The sequence below is a fragment of the Phaethon aethereus genome (assembly GCF_964289735.1).
Source record: "Phaethon aethereus genome assembly, chromosome: 1".
Lineage (NCBI taxonomy): Eukaryota > Metazoa > Chordata > Aves > Phaethontiformes > Phaethontidae > Phaethon > Phaethon aethereus.
This window is the reverse complement of record NC_138575.1, coordinates 153,876,547-153,902,339: the sequence shown is the minus strand read 5'-3', so window position 1 is coordinate 153,902,339 and position 25,793 is coordinate 153,876,547. Positions and strand designations below refer to the sequence as shown.

Genomic DNA, 25,793 nt, shown 5'->3' with positions numbered 1-25,793 from the left:
GCAATGGAAGTTATAACGATGACACGTACATAACTCCAATTCATACAGAAAAACCTGTCTTTCCTTCTTCTGCTGACACACAGTACTGTGAAAGTCATGTGGTAAACTTAGTTATTTTACTAAAAACTGACTGAACTCTTAAGTTTCCTAGAACTGTTCATCCTAAAACTCAAAAAGCGTTGATGTTTTCCTGGGGTTTTAAATGTTGCTAGAAGGAAATGAGTCTTTTTAATTCCTGCTCCCCTGAGGTTTGATTCAGAAAATGCATGTTCTTACTGCAGCATCCATACAAGTAAAACTTATGAAGACCAGGGGAACTCCAAGCTTTTAAATGCCTATGTTCATGTAGGACTTGACACTCTCATCACACTAAAGAATGCTTCCCCTCAATACAGGGTACCTGTGTTTTCCCTTATGAATCATGTCCACATCAGCTAATGGGTAAAATAAAACCCAACTCTCAGAGGGGGGGAAAAAAAAAGGTTTTATTTCCTTTTAAAATAATTAAAAAAACCCTATGAACTACCAACCCATCACTATGGACAAAGTTACATTGTACCACTCCCAAAAAAGCAAATAAAACCCCCAAGGTAGTAACACTTAATGGATCCAGTGGCAGTGTTTTCCCCAGAAGGAGAATAAAACACAGTATGGATAAGTTACTTAGGTAAGATTTTGTTCATCATAACAAAAATGAAACAAAATATTACCAGTATTAAAGAAAACCAAACCTGTCTGTGGGCACCTACAGACAAAAATCCCACATTTACTTGAACCTGTAAGCAAAGCTTTTGGTGTCAAGCACTTCTCTAGTTTTCAGAGAAAGCTTGAATAGAGTATTTAATACCAGCAAGATTATTGAAGAGACTTAAAAAAATGGAAACCATGAAAGAAAACATCATTTCCATTCTGAAGAATGGATTAACACAAGTAACAAAGGATGATACTTCTCCTCTCTGAAAGATAAATGCAGAAATAGTAACATGAAGTACTTTATAAAAGCTTTTAAGTAGTTTGGAAGGAATTTGGAATGCTTTGCTTTATTTCCTCATGAAATACTTCGAATCATCTAGAAAGGCTGCGGAAACTATTATTGAAAAGTTAGCATTTCATTCCAACGCACTTTGTAACACTGGCAGCCTTGGTCGTTCTGGGAAAGGAGCCACAAACAGTTCCTGGTATTCCAGTCCTGGACATGAACCAGGTCATTTACAGTGTTCTCAGGGTGATTAGGAGCAGCTCCACTGGGCAAGCTGAGTATCTGAAAAGTACTTGCATGGGTAAGACGCAATACTCAACACACTGTTGACAGTGGGGGAAATGGGTTCTGCTTACTGACCACAAGCTTTTGATGCTGATGAGATATATAGCCTTTAATGTGACCCTGGCAGAAGGAGAAAAAGACAGCGTTAGTACTGGAAGTTGGTAACACAATGCCTACAACCTCAGCTGTCTTCAGACTACATCAAGCATAGCTATGTGCAACCACCACTGCACTGCTGTACTTGATATCTTGTAAGGATCCAATTTATGTAAGTGGGTCAGCTCAGAGTGTAAGCAGAAAGTTGGAACCATTACCATGTTTGCATATTTGCAGTGCTGTCAGGCTGAGAGCCTGTTGCCAGGGCCCCCTTCTGCTTACATTCCCTTGAAAGAGACAGAGCTCTACCGAAGTGTTTCTAAACTTACTCTTGCTCACTTTAAAATGAGGATTTCAATTAATTGCTATTCCAAACCTAATTAACCAAATGACATAGTACTTCCTTCTCAGACACGTAGTGTTGTAACACTGAAAGAAACCTCCCACCCTCTGTTACTCCAAGAGCCCACCAAATATGTTTCCGAAACAAAGCAGCAGTTCATTTTCTCACTGACACTGCAATGCTGCTCTGAAACCTCAAATTTATTAGAAATCTCTTGATTTCAAGCCTTTATCTGTTCAAAAGTACTTGAGAACCATTTGGAGTAAATAGACAAAATGTGAAACAAAAACAAAGAAATCTGGTTTTAATTTTTTCTAATGTCAGAATGTCAAGAGTCTCCTACTTCAAATGCAGAAGAATAAATCCCTTTTTGTCCCAGTCATAATTTTTGTATTTTTACATCTATATTTATGCATCTATAGAAATGTCAGTACTGGATTTGTAATGTAAAAATTCAACTTCAGTTTTAAGTGATTCCTGCAAAAGAGGCAGGAACTAGAGGAAGCCCTAAGGGCAAATAAAAACGTTTCACTTTGGGCACAAGTAAATCGACTTTTTTACACAAGAAAACCTGGGATTACCGATATGTTTTTTGTAATAAACTTTTAGTCTCTACCCAAATTTTTTTACTGTCTGAAATCTGGAAAGACTGAACAACAAGTAGTCAGCACATACCATATATATAAGGTTAGCTAAAATGCACTGGACTTCATCAATATCAACATCATCCACTTGCATGAATTTCAGGGCAAACAGAAAGGCATCTAGAGATAGCTGATGGGTTTTCAGTAGTAAATATCTGAAAAAAACAACAGAAAAAAAAATCTGTTATTGAGAAACAATCCCTTAAAAATTCTGGTTCTTAGAAAAATGGCCTTTCTACAATAAATTCACTTTAACAGGAATTCAGCGCTCTCAGAGAGAGCTAAGGAGCAGATACATTTCTATCTCTGTCCTAGGTAAAGCCATACTAAACTTGCTTTTGCAAAAATGTATTTTTTGTTATGCTTACACTTTCTTAAAGAGATTTCTGTACGTGATGATTTTCAGCTTCTCGAGGATAAGAAAGATTCCACATCGAATAAAGAAGGTCTCATGCTTTGTCAGAGCGTCATTCAGTAGGAGAAGATTGCCTTCACTATGAGGATGAAGAAATGAATACATAAGAAGGTCTCACAAAAATGAGAAAAGAAATCATCTGACTTGGTAGCCATATCCCTCCCCTGCCTTCCTCAATCATCCCAAGTAAATACCTTTTACTTAACACTTTTTGAACTAACACATAACAGAATAAAATAATCATCATACCTCACAGCCTTTGTTACTTCAGCAAACTGCATAAGGTCATACTTTTTTAAGAGCTGAACTGTTGGCATATGGCCCTGAAAAATAAACAGTTTCCAGGTTTTCCAAGATAAAGTCAAATGCATTTTACATGTAACCTAGTAAGCTATAAAAACACTTGTTAGAGAAAGTGACAAATGTTTAACCACTTTTTTTTTGGCTACAGAACAAGAGGTGAATAAAAATATTTGTAAGACAACCCCTTTGCCCCCGCCAAACACCTTATAACTCAACTCACAGTAACTACCTATTTATCATGGTTTAGGGAGTCTTAATGTTTTTCAATGTTGGGGAACAATTATCAAACTTGTAAAATCAAGATCCTGTGACATGAGGCCTAGACAGATCAAAATTTTATGTTGTGGCTGTATGATCCAATCTGCAAACAGAACTGTAGGAATCCCAATCATTACTAGTAATACAAGCAGTGCTTTAGCACAGTCAAGTGCTAGTTCAGTCTGTACCAGATTTTTTTCTTCACTACACCTCCGTGCAGAAATAAAAATGTCCTCTCAAAAAACACTCAACCTACACTATCAAAAAGAAACTTTGTTTTTTTTCCCCTTGCACAGCAGAGATCAGATTGCACGCTGACTTGGGTCAGACTTTAAATTTAGTTACCATCATGCTATGCTGTTGGGAACTCCTTTCCTGGTTGGAGGATTAGCTGAGAGCAGAACTCAGCTGCATGTTTACCGAGAGCTGCTAGGAATAAAAGAAACCCCATCCAAGCTATTTTAGTACAGTTTAAGGTTAGTGTTAATGGTTGGACTCTGATTAAAAAAGCAACTGTAAAAACAATGACTTTTGTCTTGTTTCTTTAGTGCCTCTTGTACACTAAAACTGCTCCAGAAAAGCCACGGTAATTTTAGGCACTAACGGACCCACCAGTTTAAGTCACCCAGTCAGGACTGGGAAGAAGTTTTTAGGAAGACTGTTAGTTCTCCTTTATCAACCGTACCATTGACTGTTCTGAAAACAACCAGCAAGAGAGTCAATAAAGAAAAAATGAAAAACAGAAGCCAATTATCAAACCCATTGTACTTCCCTTTTACCCACTTGAGACTGCAAGGGACTGGAAAGGCAGCACCAAATGGAAATGGAAGGATGGTCACAAACAGGTTGGGGCAAAGGTGGAAGAAGGCAACTCACAGAAGCAGGTGATTCCATGTGTAACTCTGGTAATAGGGCCAGGAACAGGAAGCTCTAAAATCTAGTTCTTGTTCCCTCAGTTACACTGAATTAATTGTTACCATAATCCCACTAACTCAGGGATACACAAATGCTAACACAGCACATGGGAAAGGACAGGAACAAGAAGCAGAGAAGTGCTTAGTTCTTTTAATAAAAAGATGAAATCACCAAATAGTAACCAGTCTTCATTGATTTGTTCAAAACCAAAATGCTCTACTTTATAACTGTTCTGACATGCCTCAAATGGGCAAACGTACAAGGAGCATATAGAAAACCCAAAGATAGGAATCCTTTCTCTCCTGTGGCAACCCCCCCTCATCAGTCTTCATCCATCTGTTTGCACATCCTCCTTCCCTTCACCAGGTGAAAGAAGCAGACACATTTGTACTAGTGAATCCACACATTCCCTGGCCCATCTGTGCAGCTGATCACCAGACAGGCACTCTGTTACATGACATAAGTTACACTGTTAAGTGCTTCTCCGAAGAGCTCAAAGTTATCTTTATTACAGAAGTAACCTCAGGTTGCACCTTTAGGAGGGGTGGGAAGAAGGTAAGAGGAAAGGACGATGGGGTTTTTGTTTGGTTGTTTTGGGTTTTTTTCCTCCTTTTCTTTTCCTACATTGCTATAAATGACAATTCAACAATTTTTGTCTTCACACAACAAAGTGTGCATATGCTGGCTCTTACAGGGTCAGCCACAGATAGCCTCTGAATACCAATAAGGGGGCAAAAAAACCCCACCCCAATACTGAGCATCAGTTATCTGTGTCCCCCCCCCAAATTATTTAGAAGAGTAACATCTACTCACCAACAACATTTTTACTGGCAACAGGTAGATCAAAATCATTCTTTTGTTCTTCTGGCTTGAGCGGTGACAGTGCTCAAAGGCAAATGACAGGTACTCTTCAGCTGCAGACACAAATAAAAGTGCTAGTAACATAAGTCAATGACAAAAATGGATTAAAACCATAACCCAAATTCTGTGCTCAATGTCCATCCCTAGCTTGCACACATATTTTAAATTATATGAAAAGAATCACACCAATCAAAATACATTAAGAAAAATGCTGTAAGAAATATTGGAGATTCACACAAAATACAAAGTCTTACCAGAAAACTAAGTCCTTCAGAAAGTCAAAGAAAACTTCTCAAGGTCTAGACGTCAGAGGTAACACTTACAAGCAATATTGGATTTTTAAGCTAATTTCAGTAACATTACTTTGTTACTACTCCATAGTAGTAGTATCTTGAGAGGAGAAGTAGTATCCTCTTGAGAGGAGAATCTCAAGAAGCACTGATGAATCAGAACTTTATTTTCTAAATTCACAGATTAGGTTCTTCAGTGGATGTAAGCTGCATGCGATGCACACATCTGCTGAGCTGCAGAAACGTGCCAGTGAGATCATACAGCATAACAACATGAAAATCTCTCATCAGTTTTCACTGAGAGAGAGAAGTGACAAGCCTGACAGGCAGAAGACACTGTTTAGAGTAACAAAACTGGATCCAGAATAGATTTTGGTCAGGGGCTTCAGTTAGCAATGAAAGTTGTACACCTCAGCTCTAGAAGCATTGCTATTGGTGAACAAGAAATTTCAGAAATGCAGTTTCTACGACTTCCAAAAATCAATGCACTGAGAAACTTACTCTACACCACGGTTTGCTGAAGATTTCTTACATGGCATACAGTAACTTGAAGAGGACAAGAGAGTTGCAAACCCCCTTTCCTTTGTGAAGCCTTTTACAAACCTATTCTTTTGGATACTCACACATTTTATTATGCATGCACACAATGCATAAGACTACAGAGAACTTCACTGACACAAATGTTGTCATATATGCCCAGTTTTAAAACTAGAAGTGTCATGTAATGTCATCTCTGATCTGACTCAGTCTGTGGGCCTTGGATTTTTCACCATGACTTTTCCTTTGATCGATGCAAACACAACTGCACCTTCCACACACATTTTGAGTCACACACACATGACATCAGCCAGATTTCACACCAAGCAACAAGACTTTGTATCTTACTGGCACACAGTACCTTGCTTAAAGTCACTGTCAAACATGGCTTTGCGTCCAACATAATATCTATATGTAACTCGCTGTGCCATACTATATTCATCCTTCAGATTGGAGCTGTCAATTGCTCTAATTAAGGGCTTACATAGATGGAGCTTGTTGATCTGTTAAAAAAATTAATTGTATTTTATTCAGAGGGTGTAGATACATAGTATCATATATAAAAGGGTGGGATTGACTTAGAATATGAAATACAAAACACAGCTTATCAGACTTGAACCGTACCTTAAAATAAATTTTAAACAGCTGGTTCACGAGAAACAACATGCCCCACTTTTTGGAATCTTCAATGCCTGCTCGACTGTTGTAAGAAAAGAAAAAAGGAAAAAACCTACTAGTATTGAGCATTGTAAGAAAGCAATTCACTTTGTCCTTATGGTAAATTCCCTCCACAGATATTCTATGGCTTTTTAAAGTAAAAATAGGTGTCTGAAAATAAAAGTCAAGGCCAAATTCTTTGTCTTAAACCATACCACCACTGTCAAAACAGAACGTGTGTTCTCCTCTTAAATTTTAAAAAGATCTGCTATATTTCTTCTCAACATAATGAAAAGATGCCATGCAAAAATATTATTCATCTGCAGCAGGTTCCTCACTCCAGTCTGCAGGTAATGCATACATTAGCATAGCAACTGCTTATCATATTCAAAGTGAAAGAAAGGTGGAAAAAAATGCATTTTCTCCACTTCATAAGTGTTAACGTTGCTAAGACTGGAAACCAAGGAGTTACCTCTTTTCCATCTCATCATAATGAAGCAAACTTCACAACTGAAGTGTTAATGATCTTTCCTAAGAAACAGGGACATAATCAGTCCCTCCCAACATCTGCTAGGAATGTTAACCCTAAAGGGAGGCCTCGCCAGCTGTAGTTAATAGTCAAGAGAGAACAGACTATAAATGAGAGGAAACGAGCCTCAGAAGCATTTGTTCTTACCCAGATATGATCTTTGTAAGTGGAAAAATCTTATGTAAAGTTCATTAAGTTCTTAACAATTTCATAGTGCAAGTTCTATAACGGATGTTTCACTTACGTGTCACTGGCACAGACACGAAAACAGCTCATCAGCAGTTCTGCTGCTTTTTCCAACATGTCGCCAACTTTGCTTTTCCCTTTCTTCACTAGCTGTTGATCTGCCTATCATTACACAGCAAGCAGCAACATGTAATTCTACACCCTGTTTCACCAGGTTGTAAACAGTTTAGTTCCTTAATACAACATTTTACTAAGTCTTATAGCAACAGATGTGTCATGCCTGCTATCCCCCAAATCTAGAAGGTAGTCAAGATCACAGAATGAAAGAAAACATTCAAAGAGGCCTGAACATGTACCAAACCTAATGCACAGGAGAACAGTCCTTTGAAAATAGCACTGGCTGCTATTACCTTTAGCACCACTAAGCTTAATGCAGCTCTCAGAAACTTAAATTCAGGATCATCTGACAGCTGAACTGGAGCATTAACACTTCAACTCAAGTTTTCAAAGACCAAGAGTCTGAAAAAAAAAAATCTATTTTATAGAATCATAGAATCTTTGGGTTGGAACAGACTTTTAAAGTTAGTCATCTAGTTCAACCCCCCTGCAGTGAGCAGGGACAGCTTCAACTAGATCAGGTTGCTCACAGCCCAGTCCAACCTGACCTGGAATGTTGCCATGGATGGGGCATCTACCACCTCTCTGGGCAACCTGTGCCAGTGGTTCACCACTCTCCTTGTGAAAAACTTTGAATGAAAGCAAACTGAAATGATTCCCCAGTTATGGAGTTCGAGTTTTAGAATTTATAATTAAGTTTCTCTCCACAGCCACGAGGGCTAGATTTTATTCCTAAACCATATTTAACATTTTCTAGTAGTAACACACACTGCTAGGACCTGGGATTTTCAGAAGAAATGGAAAACATGTTACAGTGGCAAGAGAAGAAATGACTTGCCAACACATGGGAAAGATCCATGTACTGATTAATGCAGAACTTAAACAACAAAGAGGGGGGTGTGGGAATATAGCGAGTGGATATTTACTATGTGCTTTCTCAAAAGTTTTATTATAATGCTTGCATTCTCACTAGCTGAAAGGTAAGGAAAAGAAACGGAAACGCATCCTTTGCTGCCGAAGTCTCCTCTGTATCTGCATCATTTAAATATACAATGGTTAGAAGACAGAGTTCAAACACTTCGAACATGACTGAGCCCACCTTCCCCTTTCTCATGCATCTCAAAATACACAAATTTGCCTCATTCAGACTGAGAATCGAGACTTGTTACAGAGCAGGCACACATACACAAAAAACATTCTCTGTCTTGTTTTGTGGGTGGGTGGGCACAAGAAAGTGCTGAGGGGACAAAAATCTGAAAATACTGGATATTGTCAAACTCTAACCTAACTTTAACTCTAGCTTCACCACTTCCGGTAAAGTGACTAGAAGCAAGATAACAACCCTACCACTTACCTTCATATAGCAGTTCTCATTAGATGCCTACACAAGGTACTTCAATGCACTAGCCTGAGAAAATAATGTAAATCTGGGAGGTTTTTTGCTTGTCAGCAGTGGTAAGGGCTCAGCAAGGGCACCAATGAGCATCAAAAGCAGTACATGCAGCTGGAAAAGGGGAAAGGAGGCAGAAACTTCCCTCTTCAGATATGGCGAGTGATTAGCTCAGTTGTCTGGGATATTGCCATCCTTAGGAAGATCTCCACCAAATCCCAAGGATAACACGTGGAAATAGTGAGTTGTGCCACCATGCTACTCTATAAAGACAGTACGTAATCACTTTATATGCTCTAAGCAAGTGTTATGAGTTGCATGCAGGTCCTCAGAACTTCAAGCTACAAATGGGAGGTGGGCAGATGGAGCAACCTAGTTTTTCAATTGGACTGGATGAATTTAGTGTGCCAATAAAATCCTAAACAATGAGTTAAACAGTACTGAGCAAACTTAGGCTACGTAATAAAGTCTAAAAATATTTCCACCACAGAAACTCTTAATAGATAAAAGTAACGAGGTTGTTAATCAGATCTACTTACATTATTAGCAAAAATTCGAAGATCGAGGGCTACAGCATACATAATAGGTAAAGCCCTGAAAAAATAAAATATAGTATACTTAGTATGTGCAAATCATGCAACAAGACAGACAAGAGAAACGAGCCTTTTTTTTTTTTTGCTAGTTGGTCATAAAACTAGAAAAGTATACATTAATCTTTAAATAAAGAAGGATGCACTTTTTAAAGGAAAGGTCTTCAAGATCTCAGCATTTCAGAAATCCTACACTGAAGGGAAACTTAATTCTGAAACCTTTTTACTGTGCCTTTAATAAAATACCTTCTCACCTTGAACAAATTCTTCATGTGTTTACTTATGGACCATTCAACATAATTAAGCTCAGATCTTTATTTTTCACATTTTTAGACCTAAAAACTCAAACAGGCAGCAAAACCAATTAGGCTGCGTTTAAATATCACTGGGCATAAATAAAACTATAGGCATAATTTTAGTTTGACTACTGTGGTATTATGCTAGCAAAAGATGAAAGTCTAATTTCTAGTAGCTCTCTGTGATGTACTCACCAATTTTCTTCTTTATGTGCCTGAAATGCTCGCAGGAAAGATGTATTGTATTTAGGAGAATGTAACATGCTGTGAAATGAAGCACCGATTTAAAAAACAGCAGTTGAATGGTACCATATATTACTACATGAAAGAGTAGAAGTGAAAAAAGCAGCAAGTAGCTGAGAAGTCAGGATGTAAAGATGCCGTAGGGAAAAAACGTGAGCCACGCACTCCTTGGTGTGGCAGTAGCAGTAAGAAACACTGGCCACTTACGGGGTAAGATAGCAGCTTTCTTTACTACTATCTTCCCCTCTAGCCAAGTGCAAACTGGGAGGCATATTAATGATCTGAGGGTCTCCTATATTCTGCGAGAAATTAGTTTTCTACTTCAGAGCCAAGTGACAGACTCCTCCTTAGTCCTACAGAAAGTTGAAAGAAGAAGAGTGTATCTGGATTTCCTTGCTTAAGAACCTAAACAGCTGAAGTGTATTTGGAAGCAGACCACATCCTATTAGATTTTAAAAGGGGCAGCGATAACTTATTCTACAAGAAGACATATAGTTAATCTGAAAACAATATACAAGATTTATGGAAAAGGATATTGGACGATAACTGTTTGGCATTTGTATGCTTCTATAAAGTCATGGTTTCCAACAGCATAAGTACACCTGTGAAAGAAAAAGTGCGTTAATGCATCAGCAACTATTATATACTTAACACAAATCTTTCTTTTGCTTCTTAAAAGGCATAGAGCTTTATAGTTTATTTAAAAGACAGACAGAAATATGATTAGAAATGTTCCTAACAAAATGGCAGAAGTATTTTAACACAGCACAAAGCTTGATAATTGTAGAAAACTGAACCGAGAGATGAATGGGGATTTGTTTCTATAATATGCACAGTACCAGCTGTAATATGCTAATGCTTATTGAAACTGTCAGCAAGATTAGCACAGATAAAAAAATTCCAAGACTGCTGAAAGTGAACTAAAGACTGTGTTAATGCAGGTTTTGTTTGTTTGTTTTTTTTTTAAATAAAAGCCCCACAGAATTACTTATGTCCTAAAGCTGTCTTAAGAGTACTTTTATGACTAAAATTTCCTTTAAAAAAATATTTATTTCCCGTACTTATTTCACTCTAAATGCTTGTGTAGCTAGTAAATGCAGAGAAAAGAAAACAGCAAGCACCAAAACCCAAGCTGTGTCAATGGCTAGACACAGATACATAAAGCAAATTTTACATGTAGCGGAAAGAGAAGGTCTTTATTTCCTGATGTTCTAGCATTATTTATAAGAGCAATAAATACCAAGCTTTCAGCCCTTTAAAATAACTAAGTAAAATTAAGGATACCCTTCCCCTCCCTGCTGGATGCCTCACAACTGACTTTACATTCCTGGTCTATCTTTACCTTAAGTGGGCTGCAACCATTTCATCGTATGGTGGTTCCAAAACTTGTTGACACTTCTCCTCTGGAGACGGAAGCTAAGTATAGAATAAATCAACGAAACATTAAAGGAACATCCAATGCACCAGAAACAGAACACCATATGGATATTTTGTCATGGCAGTTTTATGCATACGTGCCTTTGCTATCTACCAGAACCTTACATTATATTAATAAACACATCCAGCATAACGAATTGCTAGTGTGCATTCTGTCTCCAGAACCTGATTAGAGCTAGCCTTAAATAAAAGCATCCAAAACGCATATAGAACAAACACTGGACCCTTGCTACCCACTGGTTTTCTCTTTATAGCAACTTCCACTGTGCCATATTACTAACTAATGTAGACCTGGCCAGAAGGGACTTTCCAGAAAACAATTCAAAGCGGAACACAAAGATCCATACAGGAAAAAAATGTAAATATATAATACCCTTGTAAGAAGAAACAGGAAACACACCTACAAGGGGATCCTACTCTGGCCTGTGAAACAGATTTTTGAGGTTTATCTCCAATGAAAAGGAACCCATATAGAGAGCTAGGAAAAATCAAAGCAAAACAAAAGAAAGGTCAAAAACAGATTCTCACCTGTAGCCTGGGGTTTGCAACATGTGGATGCTTAAATGATACCAATTCTGCACAAAATTGTCCATCTCTGCTGTCAATGGCTTCTTGTACCTACCAAACAGACACATTACAGAATAAAATCCAGCCACAGCCATACAACACATTTACACAGGACTACAGAAGCCACCTTCTTGTTACCACTGTTCATCCACATCAATACCAACCCAACTGTGAGTTTTTAAAGGTTTAGAACTGAATGAATCAATATTGTACTTTCAATACACCTGTTTTTCAAAAAGGTATCAGGGAGAAGGTGGGACGAACACTATTGCGTATTTTTCCCTTATTTGTAGGACATGAGCAAACCAGAGAATCTCCAAACAACTGAGATGGGTTTAGCATTGTAAAACAGCAGTTGTGAACCAGATTTGGTTAAGTTTTTTAAAATTCCAGTTGGACTTATGGGCATCAAACATATATGTGAAGGCATGAACAATCTGTGATTATTACTGTTTGTAATGCTGCAGATGAAATTTGCATGTCATGAATCAGGACTTGCAAATATATTTTATATGAATTTAATGTTTAAAAAAAACTAGTTCCAAAACACAAAATTAGCTCTCCTTTACTTGAAGAAAAATTCCACCAATCTCTGAAACAGTTTAAGCAGTTGATTTTCCCTCTTTGGCTGCCTCCCTTCCTATTTTTAGTCTGTGATTTTTCCCATTTGGTACGGGCTTTCCATAGAGCAAAGAATTTATTTTTTTTTCCTATCAGGACACAAAAATATGACAAATAAAGCACAAGCAGTGGGAAAGGAACTCTTTAAGAATTAGTATCTAAAATTACTTCCACAACTGAAGAAATTTCCAGCATGATGTCACAATAAGCTGCTCAGACTATTTTTACAAGGAGTTATCTTTAGCAGGAAGCAGAATTAAACCGTTCTCCCATAGAATATAATATTTACAGTCTTGACAGTGTAATATCAGATATTGCCTTTGTGTTTAATCTACCCGTCTTCATTTTTAAGCATTACGCATCCTGCTGTCACTTCTTTACCCATTGCTTTGCATTTCCAACCTCACATAGTGAGCGTCCATTGTATCAGTAAAGTGTCCGAGTACGACACAGAGCAAAATGTTTTCTCCATATGAGGTAAGGTATTCATGAGGGGTGTGCATAAACTTAAGAAAATGCAAACAGTTTAAATGCACAGGCACAGTCTATATGATATGGAAGGTGGAGACAGAGGATCACCAGTACTGTCAGCTGGAGAAGATGCTGACTTTTCAGAGCAGATCACTGTCCCGAGAGATCTCAGCTGCTGCACTTTTGAGACTAAAACCCAAAAAATTACTCCCTTTTTGTGCCCTTTACTCAGTTGACTTGACTGCTCTTGACTGAAGCGAGTAAGATGATAAGAGTGATGAAAATATGATGTTTCAGAAAGAAGCAGTAAGAGTAGTCACACTAAAAGCTTAACACTGAAAGTTCAGTCCAGCTGATACCCTTGTGACCCTGTTCCTATCTCTCCATCCTCCATGCCATACACACTGTATCTCCACATTTCTGTATTTCTTAAATCCCTCTACTTCTTAAATCCCTTAGCTGCATTTGTTACTGCACACACACAAAGAATCCAAATATGTTAGTTCATATGGAAAAATTACTTCACTATCAGTGTAGTAACCACCACACTTCTCAGAAATTCATAGAATCATAGAATAGTTGCGGTTGGAAGGGTCCTTTAAAGGTCATCTAGTCCAACCGCCCTGCCATGAGCAGGGATGTCTTCCACTAGATCAGATTGCTCAGAGCCCCGTCCAACCTGACCTGGAATGTTGCCCGGGACAGGGCATCTACCACCATGGCAGACAGTGATACACTTACTATTGACTTAAAACAGTATATTTGCTCACCACATCACACACTGTAGGTTGATTTGTTTCTTAAACACATTTCCAGCAAAGAAAAATACATCCACATAATCAAATACTGCCCACAAATAAAAAACTTTGCTTACTTGCTGCAAATACTGATTTATGGTGATGTGCGCCATTAAAATAAAAGCCGAGGAGGCAGGAGTCCCAAATAAAGCGCAGTTGTATCACATTCTGTAAAACGAACAGGAGTTTAAGAGAACAGCAATACGGCAGCGCCTCAAGCACATCCCCTCTTCCCTCTGAGGAAACACGGGATGACTTCATCAAACCTCGCGCTGCCTACAGGTACAGGAACGCAGCCGGGAGAAAGCAGAGCGGGGCACAAACACATGCTGCCTGCCGGGGCCACCTCCCTGTGGAGAAGCCCTGGCGCAAAGGCCTCAGGAGGGCCGGCGTTAGAAGAGGCATGAGCGCCGTGGCGGGACGCGGCCCACGCTCGCGCACCAGCGACACCCGTCCGCCTCGCGCCTGGCCCGCACCCCCAACGCACCCCCCACCCCGGGCCCCCTCCCGCCCCATCGCAAGCCCACCCTCAAGCCACGGCGCAGCACTTCCGGCAACCGACACGGAGCTTCCGCCAACTTCCGCCACGCTTCCGGTACCCGGCAAGGCACGGGGCGCGAGCCAACCAGCCAACTGGCGCGCGGACTCCCCGACGTCCGAGGGGTGGTGGGGAACGACCCAACGCGTCACGTAACCACCCTCCCGGCAACCATCGCCTCACCCCCCGCCCCGCAAAAGCTCCTCTTCTCCGCCCACAGCGGCGCCCGGGAGGTGTGGCTTTGCACCGGCAGCCAATGGAAAAGCGCGATGGGCGGAGCCGACGGCGTGCGTCAGCGATAAACCTCGTGCGCTGGGGCGTGCCGCACGTCCGCGGCTCTGCTGGTGTGGCCGTAGTAGACTCTCTTCGCTCTTGTTCCTTCACCTGGCAAAGGAGGCGGGCGATAACCTCCGTGAGCCTCGGGCCCTGCTGACAGGAGCCTGGTATCACTTCTCGGGAGAGTGCCCGGGCGGAACCGCCTACCTCCCTGCCGGCGGGCTGCAGCCACGCTCTGGGGAGCCTCGGTGCCCGCGAGGAGCGGTGGGCAGTCTCTGCCAACTTGCGTCCAGAAAGTTTAATCCAGTATTTAACTCTTTAAACCGTTGCTTTTAAAAGCACTGGTGTGTGAGGCGTGCAAAACGAGGGCGGCTGTGTGGGGACACGCGTGAGGGTCGGGCCTGCCCCGGCTGGGTTGGGGGTCGCCGGTGAGCGGGACGCGAGCGGCCTCCCGGGGCTGGTGCCTCCTCCGTGACAGAACTCGAGGTCAGCGTGGGACATGCGGCTGCTCCTCGGCTTCTGCTCCGGCCGCCCCTTGGGCGCGGTATCAACAAATAGAGTCAGGCGAAGCAGGGGGGACAGAGGGGCTGCGAGGCGATGGCGGGGAGTCGCCGCCGCCGCCCGCTCGGCCCCGCGGGGGCCTGCCCCGGCCGCCGGCGGGCGCGGGAGCCATCTTGTGAGCGGGGCTGGCGCTGTCCGCGCGCCCGAGCGCCGGGGGCGACCCGGGCACAACCCCGGACCCGCACGCTTGGTCGCCGGGGCGCCCTGAGGAAGGTGGAGGCGAGCGGCTGCCGGTGACTCCCGGCCCGGCGGCACTTGGCAACCGCCCGCGGGCAGGGCCGCGGAGCCGGCGCGGTGGGGGAGGGCGGCTGGGTGGTGGCGGAGGCGGAGGAGGAGGAGGGGAGCGGAGCGGAGGCGGGGACCAGCCGGCCTCGGCCCAGCCCAGCGCCTTGCTCCGGCCGGACACGGCGCCCGGGGCGGAGATGGCGGACGAGCCCCAGAAGAAGCCGCACTTGTCGGCCTTTGTGGGGCACACCAACGGGCTGACCAAGCCCGCCTCGCTGGCCGCCGCCACGCGCGCCGGCGGAGGAGGAGGAGGGGGAGGAGGCGCGACCGCCTCTTCCAAGAAACTCGTGATCAAGAACTTCAGAGGTGGGTGCGGGCCGGGCCGGGCCCTCTGCCCCGGCAGGTGCGCCCGGCCCCGCCGCCCGGCCCCGTCCCGACCTTTGTTTACGGCGGGCCCGGCCGCTCCCCGCCCCTTCCCCGCGGCAGGCAGCCGGCGGCGGGGCCGGGCCGGCGGCTGGGGGGCCCCGCCGCTGTCACTCGCCCCGCCGCCTTATCTGGGCGAGGGGAGGCTGCCGCCGGGCTGATAACCCTCCCCGCTGCCGTCACCATCCCGGTTTAAGGGCTTATGGGGACACGCGTGGGGCTCCGTGCGTGGGGGCGGCGGGAAGGAGCAGCGCAGCGACGACCTGAGCCCTGTAGGAAACGGGCGGAAAGCCACCTTCGTGCCAAAACTAATTAAAGCAAAGCGAGGGTTACCTGGCTCAGAGTAACGGGGGGGCTAAAACACAAACAACCCCGGGGCCGCCGGCAGGGCCGGCTCTGCCCTCGGCGGGCAGGGTCCGCGCTCCGGCCGGCTGCGGGCTCAAACGCACCGTACAGAGGTCTGGTGGCCTGGGGTGGAGTTAGTAACCTTCCCCTGGTGCCAAACTTAAAAGGATCGAGCGCAACACGGCTTGGCAAAACTTAATGAAGCAGGGTGAGAAAGATTGCTGGAGACTGCCGTCGGGCGGCTGGTTTACAACTACCTGTACCTTCCTTCACAGAAAGACCTAAATTACCAGATAATTACACTCAGGACACCTGGCAAAAACTTCATGAGGCAGTGGGAGCGATACAGAGTAGTGTTTCTATTAAATACAACCTTGAAGAGCTCTACCAGGTAAGGCACGCAGGGTTTTTTTTTCAGCTTGACAGTAGGAAAATTAACTGCTTTGAGACTTTCACAGAGCTACTCATGTAACATAATTAGTTTTGATTTCTTAAAAACTTGTTATTTTCTGAACTGTTTGCTCCATACTCTGTTTCTGGTACATTTTGCAGTTTTATATATCAGATCCTTGGAGAGCTACCAGGATCAGGGCCCATGAAAAAGCAGTTTATACTGGGAGACACAGAAGGCTCTGCCTGGGCAGAGCTGAGATTTGAGTCTCGATCTCTTCCATACAGTGCCTACCCAAGATGCTGGAAACGGGATGTTGCTCTCAGTGGGCTATGGAGATACATGTTTTTATGATGATTTCTCTTTTGTATATGCTGCGGTCTCTTGTGAATAGTAATGTTGAAATTTGTTAGATAATAATGACTAGACTTCAGCATCAATACCCTTTGGGGAATTAAAAAACAATCTTGATTGAGCAGGCAACAAACTGTCTGTTTACCTGTGTTTCACAGTACTGTTACATTTGCATAACAGTCAGAATCTTAATTTTTTTATTAAAATGGTGAAAAAGTATTTCTGGAACATCTGGACTATGGGAGCAGGGGCTAGGGAGGGTGAAAGGGAAATATGAGCCGTTTCTCTCTACTTTCTCCATTTCTATATGGTTTAGTTCTATCTTTTAAATGTATGTGCTTTGAGGTGTTTAACTGAAGTAGTAATTTTTTACAGTAATCATGTTACAAAAAATTACTGATGTGCTAAGTTGTGCTGTATAGCTTAAGTTAGTTATGAGTTCTCTGTGGGTGCAGGTGTTTCATCTGCAGATGTCGATCTCATTGCCAGATCATGACTTAAGACATTATTATGCTCACCTAAAATTTTCTAAATGTTCCATCGAGGTAGGTTTGATGTTGTCTGCAAAGTGCAGATTGTGAGGGAGGAGAAAGCCAGCAGCCCATATTGAGTCCATGCTCAAGAAAATCGGGATGAATTTGAGAGCTGACTATACTTGTCTCTGTGATTAGTTAGGGTATATAATATATGGGTCTAAAATGGCTGATAATGTAAATGCATATTGACTTGATACAATTTATTCCTTTTAAATAGATAACGTGACTGTGATATAGTAATTGATTAATACTTGCAGGTTTGCAGAGTTTGAATTACATAATACATTTTATGGTTTTAAACTCAGCATTTGAAAAATCCTGCTTTTTCATGCCTAGCTAAAAAAAAATCCCACAGATGCTTTGAGCGTTACCTAACTTTGTTTTCAGAGGCTCAGAAATGAGATTATAGTAATATGGCTATGAAATCGCCAGGGTACAGACTTGAGTTTTGGCAGAAGAGGAGGAGAGATTTCAGATAAAATATGAAGGGAGAACTGTACTTCTTGCTCTTTCTGCTTGCCTGCTTATTTGTAAAAACTGCGCAAGGGCAGTTCAATAATCTATAAGGCAGCAGTTCAAATCAGCAAGGTTTCTGCACAGTGGGTGGTGGTGGTCAGTGTGCCTATGCATACATAGGTACTTACTGTCCTGCAGAGGAATAAAAGATGAAATTCAGCATCTGTCGGAAACCTGATCTGTACTTACAGATCGCTTTAACTGCCTGTTGGTGAGCGCCGAATCATCCACAGGGGAAAATTTCTCTGTGTGCATCAGTTCTTACTATCAGGGCTTTTGTTGTTGTTGTTTGAGTCTTTGTGGGACGTTATGGGAGGAAGTGAGAGGCCTGTTAGAGTTCAGTGCGGTGAGCGGGCTGGTGTACCAGTCTGCCTTTGAACTTTCTGATTTATTTAATTTGGCACGGTGGCTGCGGGAAAAACTAAAGAACAATGACAAGGCTTTGTGGGAAGCCCAAAGGATACTACTTTCCAGGCATTAGAGGCAGCATGGGATCAGGCATGAAGGTGCTTGGCAGGGACTTAGTGAGCAATGGGAGGGTGGCAGCCAATTTTTTGCGACTAAAATAGAAATGATGTCTGGGATTGGTGGTAGATTGCACAGATTTTGATAGAAGTAGCTTATACTTGATGGGATAGAGAAAGTGGGGCAGTGCAAAGAATGGCCGAGTGAGGAGTGAGTGATAAAAATAATGGAAAAAGGAAATTCCCTTTGCAGCAAGGTCCTAAATAAACTGAAATGGGGCAGCACTGCCCTTCTGGAGGACACAGAGTAGGACGGCATAGTAGTGAAGGAAAAAAAAAAATGATGAGAGTCCTGACCAGACTTTTATTTGGATGGATGGGTAGGAAAGGCTATGTCTTAGGAAACATAACAAACTATCTGCAAAATGATTATGTGTGAATGCTGTTTGTTGCAGATGTCATTTTACTTACCTGTTTCAAGACCAGAGGAAAAACATAATATGATCACTGTGTGATAGCTTCGTCTGTTTGTTTGCTTTCTTTTATATTGTATCAAAATTGAGGAAGCCATAGTTCATGTGCATTTAAATAAAATGACATCAGGTAGGTTAGCATTACCCCATGGCAAGATCTCTGGGAAGCAGATTCACTTTGTGTTTTGGAAGACAAACTATTGAGGAAGTTAGAATCTATAGAGGAACTAATACAAGAACTAGCAATAATTTGCATGCTAAATGTTAAAACAGAAGACTCTGCTCCAAACAAGCTATTAAAAGGTTGATTTGAAATGGAACTTTTACAAGATATGTGTAGGTGAAGAGTCTAAAAGTGTTGTCTTTCTCATATCCTTGTAGATGTGGTGATTACTTTAGCTTTTTTCCAGACTAATTGTGTGCCAGATGAATAAAAGTCAAATCGCATTTCTTCAGAAAGAGAAGCAGCAAAAAGTCTGAATGGAACAAAAGGTGGAGAAGGAAGAAATGACTGGATTTCATGCCCCCCTCCCGCAAAAAAAGCAGAAAGAGCTAGTGGAGATGACACAGCTAGAGTTTGAAATACACTTTAAGCCAGCACTGTTGCCCAAAGAAGCAGCCCTGCTTTCCCCCCTGCCTCTCTCTCAGCCTACGCACCTGCTAGCCCCTGTGGTTGGGTGGTCTTAAACCAAAACTGTGAAGAACACTTACTAATGCTTTGACAAGAAGTTACATGCTGTAAGGCACCATAACATTTCATATTACAAAGAAGTAAGACATACACAAAAAAAGCTAAAATTTGGGAAAACTGAGTAAAGGCCAAGCACTGGGAAAATACTGAAACTTTGTCCAACTTCACTGATGCTATCTGAAAATTTGCCAACAAAATGTGACACCATAGATCCTCTGGAGCAAAGGAAAATATTCCTGGGTCTGTTTTAGTTGCCCAGGCGAAATAGTGCTTTAAATCTTGGTCAGTGTTCTCTGCAGTATCACCTCATAGCATAAAGGCAATTCAGGTGAAGTTAAAGGAAGAGACAGCTGGATTTTTAGTTCTGAAAATCATGTCCAACCCCTTTGGATAATTTTGTATGAAGAACTGAATGGCCAAAAATACTTACTGTAAACTTTACAGTTCTCACAGAACATTTGGCTGTCTTCATTGTGATTCATTTCAGATGCTATGGTCTATTAATAAAATAATTTATTGAAATACAGCACACAAGTTAAAATAAAGTGTGCCTGGAACAAAGTCTAAATATAGGCAGTGGTATCAAGCAAGGCTACATTTTCTCTTTGGCATTCTCATTGAGTTTCTTGTGAGGAAAAAATGTTAGTGTAAGGCAGCATAATTACTGAATAGCTGAACAGCCATATTCTAGAGATGGCCAGAGCTGTCTCAGTGTAGTCTAGGTCAACTGCAGAACAACTTTATTTACATTAATTTACTGACCACAAGAATGTTTGGTTTTGGGCAGAATTGGTCATCTTAGTCAACTATGGATAAATACTCAAGTAAATCCCATGAGGTCCCAATAAATCAATTCAAGTCTTTATTTAAAGGTTAATGTGGGGTTTTTGAGTTTTTTTTTTAAATTATTTTTTCCCCTCAGTTTACATACCTTAGCATGAGTGTGTGAAACAGTGAAATTATTGAGAAAGAAAGAAGTTAATACAATGACAGGAAAGCAGCCGTATTCATTTACCATTTAGAGTGGTTGAAATGTCTACCTTAAATCTATTAAGAAATTAAATTACTTGGTATGATTGTGTTTCCCCACCAAAAAGTACGCGTGTGCTTGTGCTGGAGGATGCGCAAAATGAACCTACAGGCAGAGTTCCGCTGCCGAGCAGTATTTGGAGCGCGGGGCGGGAATTCTTGTAATGTTTAACAGCACATCAAAATATGACCCAGATAGTGATGGTGGACCTTGTTTGTACACAAAATCTAGCAGTATGAGAAGGGACTAAAATCAGAAAGGAATCATGAAGTCTTAATTTTTCTACATAGTTTGGATAATTTGATTTTGCTGGTTTTGTGCACAGCTTGGATAGATAATGCTGTTTCTTTTTTTTCTCTTTGTTGTTGGTCTTGATTACACAGGCACAAAAATTTGAGGTTTTTTTGTCTCATTCATAATCTTTTTTTGGTTTTTTAGGCTGTTGAAAACCTCTGTTCTTACAAAGTCTCTGCTACACTGTACAAACAGCTGCGACAAGTCTGTGAAGATCATGTGAAAGCACAAATACTTCAATTTAGAGAATATCCTTTTCTCGTGCACAGAAATGATTAGAATGGTTAGTTTAAATAATTATTTTTTAAGACAGTTTGTAAAAATTACACCAGCAATTGCCAATGTGTTAAAGAGGTTCTTTGTTGACCACTTACATATCTTCAAATCAGGCATAAGCAACTTTAGTCATCTGGGTGAATAATTTTTGTGTACCAGTAAGTAGCATGCTAATAACAATTTACTTATCATTTTAATAGGAATGCAAATTTTACACCTAATGTAGGAAATTTCAATAGCACTATGAGATTTAACAGCAGGTATGGATTTTTATGGCAGGTGAGTAGTGGTGATACTTACAGTAGCAATAGTTTAAAAAAATCACTGCAGTAATTTTCAGCAACACTGTCTTCTATAAAAGAATTCTTAAACATAAAGTACACCTGTTTGAGCAATTATTATATTACACATTTTTAAATATAATAATTAATAAATAAATACTGGTCAGCAGTGACGTGTCACAGAGGCACTTAGTGAGCCCTTTAGGTGTCCCATGTGTACCTTGGGAGGTTCTGGGAGAGAGCTTTAAGTTCAGGAGGTCACTTGGCTGTCTTGGTATACACAGTAACCTGAAGTTTTATGGTAGATTGCCCCATAGTTTTCTGAAGTTATATTGCCAGGCTTTTCTTCTGGCTGAACTGGTCACAGAAGTGCCTGTAGATCTTCTCTGGACACCTGGGTGCAGCCAGCCCTGGTTTCTCAATCCCACTGTGCTTTGCACGCTGAGACCGTGCTTTTTGTGATAGTTGCCTTTTGTGTAATAGCCATGGGCTTGCGCTTGCTGAGGCTGTAGGATAAATAGTCTATGCCCACCTGGCTGTCCCTGCTTTCCTGGAGAGTGTCTTTGCAAGCAGATGCTGAGGAGTGCTGTACTGAACAGATACTGCAGTACTTTAGGTGCTAGCAGTGTTTCCTAGGTCTCTGTATGTATTTTATTAGCAGAAAATGATAGGTTAAAATAGAAAGAAGCAAGGGGCTGGGGCCCAGAAAGGGCCTTCCTTCCAGGTGGACGCCTTAAACGTGCTTTGGATTGTGACTCAGTTTCTCAGTTCACTGCATTCCCCAGGTAGACGCCTGCACTCATAAAGAAGATAATTTTTTTTTTCCTTCCCTGTTACCTAGCTATGTCCCAGTATGGTTTTGAATTTGTTTTGGTTTCGGGTTTTTTGAGTCCTAGTTAAGGAGTCTGGCTTCTACATAGTGTATAAGAAACACTGGTACATAAATCAGCGCTGTGAATTCACGTCTTGTATGGCAGCTGATTTTTTAATTACATTTACTTTGATGCATTTAAAATCACATATAACTAAGAAGCACATTAGTCAGCACAGTAGTCTCATAAACATAACTGATGTCTGAGAACCAAATCTTATAGACTGCTGTAAAGCAGTACAGTTAACCAATTTTTGCATCCCTGACTCTTCAGACTTCACATATCTGATCTTCCAAAGAGGTGTTTTAAAACCTTGCTTTCCCTGCGCTCCACCCCTCCCTGGCTAGAACTGGTGGTTTGGAGAATTGAAAATTTTATATTTTACAGGTATACCACTTTATATCCCAAGGACATGAGATCAGATTAATCAGCTTTGGCCAGGGCGAGTTGGAGGTGATACTGTGCAGGAAAGGAAGGTAAAGCCACATTTGGATTTCCTCAGGATACATTGGATATGTTAGAATTCTGAAAGCATGAATAACAATTGGATTTGTTGTTTAATGGAGAAAACTATATAGTTTACTTAGGGACACCTGGAGATGTATATGAAAAGAGTGGTATTTGGATTTGTTGAGGATTAATTAGAACAGTAACTGCTTTTGAGAGATTAGGGTCACTCCTGTTGTGCACGGTGTAAACTCATTAAACAAACAAAATAAACCTTTCTATCCATCTCACCTTGGTTGGTGGCAGGGTTGTTGTTGGCACTGGTAGGATTTCTTGTTTATCAAAGTTACGCAGTACAGCCGCTAGATGGTATTACTGAAGAGCAGTGAGTGCTATTCCTTGAAAACACAGGGAAGCCTTTTGGAGCACTGCCAGCCCCTCGGCTGGGTAGAAGCTCTGTAATTAACCGTTTATCCCTGGGCAATCCCAGTAACATCAGAATATCCATGGAGCAGCTTTGCTTAATGGCTGGTAAAGATCATCACCAGGATCTGGCCTCGAAAGATACTGGCAAGCTAGTTTTCCTTAATTGGAGCTGTACAGATTCTCTGGATAGTCTTTTATTTTTAAAGAAAATAAATAAATGCTGGCAAGATCACTGCAGACAAATGGTAAGTTGAATGTTTGTTCAGAATACATATCCTTGACGTGTGAAATCTGGCAAATCTGAGTTTGTCATGATTTTAACTTCAGACTGCGTTGCACCTCCTCCAAGTTTCAGCATTGCTTTTCTCTTTCCCCTGTGCTAGCGGGGGGTGGTTTTGTTGTTGAAAACTTCTGTTGTGTTGACTCTGACTTTCACAGGTTTCATGTGAAGTTGGAATATCACTCAGAAGTATATTGACACCTGTTTTCTACGGGTGGAAAGCAAAACTAACCAGGCTATGCTCAAATTGTTTGCTGTTTCTAATTTTAAGTAACTGGAGAATCCACAGTCTTTGCTTTTAGATAGCTCCAAGAGCTAGGTTAATTTGTGACTTTTGTTGTTGTTGTTTTTTTGCAAAGCAGAGACGATTATCCCAACTATAGGGCTAAGAAACAGGAAGACAAAGAACTGAAAGTCTCTCTTTCTGCCCTTCCTGTCTCCTACCTCCATGATGAATTATGTTACAGAAAAAACCCTACCTCAAAGACACTCTGTGTAAATTGTCCCTTTAAGAATCACAGAATCATTGAGGTTGGAAAAGACCTTCAAGATCATTAAGCCCAACCATTAACCCAACACCACCATGCCCACTATTATAATGCATCATTATAATTCTAAACCAGCATTTTACAATGAGTTTTCATTGCATTGGCACTTAGCTTTGGCTACAGATGCCCAAAGTGGTCGAATTTCTATTTTCAGTCTTCAAATTCACCCCTCTCCCCTCCCTTGTGGGGATGGGCAGAAGTATGTGATTTTTATCTGAAATAAAATTGGAAAGCATTATGGTAACTATTCAAAACAAATTCAACAGTCTGAAGAAAATAGAGTTGAATTTTATTGCCTTGAAAATGTAATTAAACTGGACCTGTGTTTTTATAAAAAGGCTTTTATTATGGACTCTGTTCACTTCAATTACTTTGGAGTTCTCCCACGACCCCAAGCAACAACCTGTGGCAAGTGGCTTTATTGCCCATGTACTGAGTTAGCACTTGTGGTATTTAAGAAAAAAAATCAGCCTTGCTGATGTTTTATTTTAATATGCTTGGCCAGAAACTATGTCAGCTTGAGAATTGCTTCAGAAGCAATGAAATCTTTTAGGGGAGGAGTAGGTGGACAGCTGGGGATAGAAATCTCTGTAGCTGGCCTGGGACTGAGTTACTGACATTCTGAGTTACGCTAATCCTAAACTGAATGCTGGGCAGCTTTTTTATGAGCAAAGTTAAAAATGGATTTTGAATACGAGAGAGTAATAAGCTAAAAACCCCACCTCCTTTTCCCACTTCTTAAATTAAAAAAATATGTATTTTTATACCTTTCTTCTCCTGTTAGAATTAATGTATCTCTTTTTCTCAAGAATTTTGGCAGCTAACTTCTATTATGAAAAGATCTGTTGCACAGCTTATTACTGTCTCTGCTTAAAGCTTTTTTTTTTAAAAAAGCAAAAACCATGGCAGCGTGCTATTTCAGGGTGTTCACTGAATGTCTTGGTGGTACTGCTTGAATGGCTTATGTATCTCAGTAGCACTAAAACTCCTAACAGCCTAATAAAATTATTTAGTTAATGGTTATGAATTTGAAAACTGTCTCAGTTGTACTCGAGAATACCTCTTAGTAATAGTATTAAGATCAGTAAATTACATACCAGTGGCTGTACAAGTCACCGCAAAAGTTGAAAATACATACATCAGTAATTAAGGTGCGTGTCTATGTGATGTAGTTTTTCAGAAGTTGCTTTATAATTGAAAATACCACATGGTGGTGAAGAGAAAAACTTTTTCTTTATATATTTTCAGATCATGATCAGAAGCATTTTCTTATTTTTGGATCGTACATATGTACTTCAGAATTCAATGCTTCCTTCTATATGGTAGGTATCCATGTAAGTATTTCTTGAATCTTTAGAGTTTGAACATGCTATTATATTTGCAAAGGTTGAAAATAAATTTTTCACATTGTATTTGATCTGTGTAATAGGTCTCTCAAATTTTCTGTTAATTTATGGAAATACATGTGTTGGCGTATGCATGTGGTGTCTCCCTCCTTCCCCAGGAATATTAATTGTAAAGTAAGCGTAAAAGAAGAAAAAGGTCTGTGAACATACGCTTACAAGTCAAGGCATATGTATAGCTGTAGTTGTCACAGCCTGAGTGAGGCTGGCTATGTGGGGAACCTCCTCGGGCTGCTACTTCTGCACCTTATTGCAGGCCCAGCACCCTTCAGATGCTCCTGGTTTTGACTAAATTCAACACTCAACTTCTTCCTCT

General features: G+C 41.2%; 2 protein-coding genes across 3 annotated transcripts in view; one reads left to right on the top strand and one right to left on the bottom strand.

Moving 5' to 3' along the window:
* Positions 1-1,294: 1,294 nt before the first annotated feature.
* On the bottom strand, positions 1,295-13,940 carry PCID2 (PCI domain containing 2; the record flags this gene model as incomplete). Its single annotated transcript, XM_082014052.1, has 14 exons — positions 1,295-1,384; positions 2,379-2,502; positions 2,716-2,841; positions 3,012-3,085; positions 5,052-5,152; positions 6,288-6,429; positions 6,551-6,626; positions 7,357-7,460; positions 9,345-9,399; positions 9,887-9,933; positions 10,476-10,536; positions 11,277-11,350; positions 11,900-11,989; positions 13,905-13,940. The coding sequence occupies 14 exons, from the start codon at positions 13,938-13,940 to the stop codon at positions 1,295-1,297; spliced, it is 1,200 nt and encodes a 399-aa protein (XP_081870178.1).
* A 1,684-nt stretch (positions 13,941-15,624) lies between these two features.
* Positions 15,625-25,793, top strand: part of CUL4A (cullin 4A) — a gene marked incomplete at both ends in the record, with an annotated part of 36,994 nt that continues 26,825 nt past the window's right edge. For both annotated transcript variants that reach the window (XM_081999393.1, XM_081999392.1), the window contains 5 exons: positions 15,625-15,793; positions 16,471-16,586; positions 21,089-21,194; positions 23,424-23,491; positions 25,323-25,396. In XM_081999393.1, coding sequence (XP_081855519.1) covers positions 15,625-15,793; positions 16,471-16,586; positions 21,089-21,194; positions 23,424-23,491; positions 25,323-25,396 — 533 coding nt within the window. The remainder of the gene's footprint in view (positions 15,794-16,470; positions 16,587-21,088; positions 21,195-23,423; positions 23,492-25,322; positions 25,397-25,793) is intronic.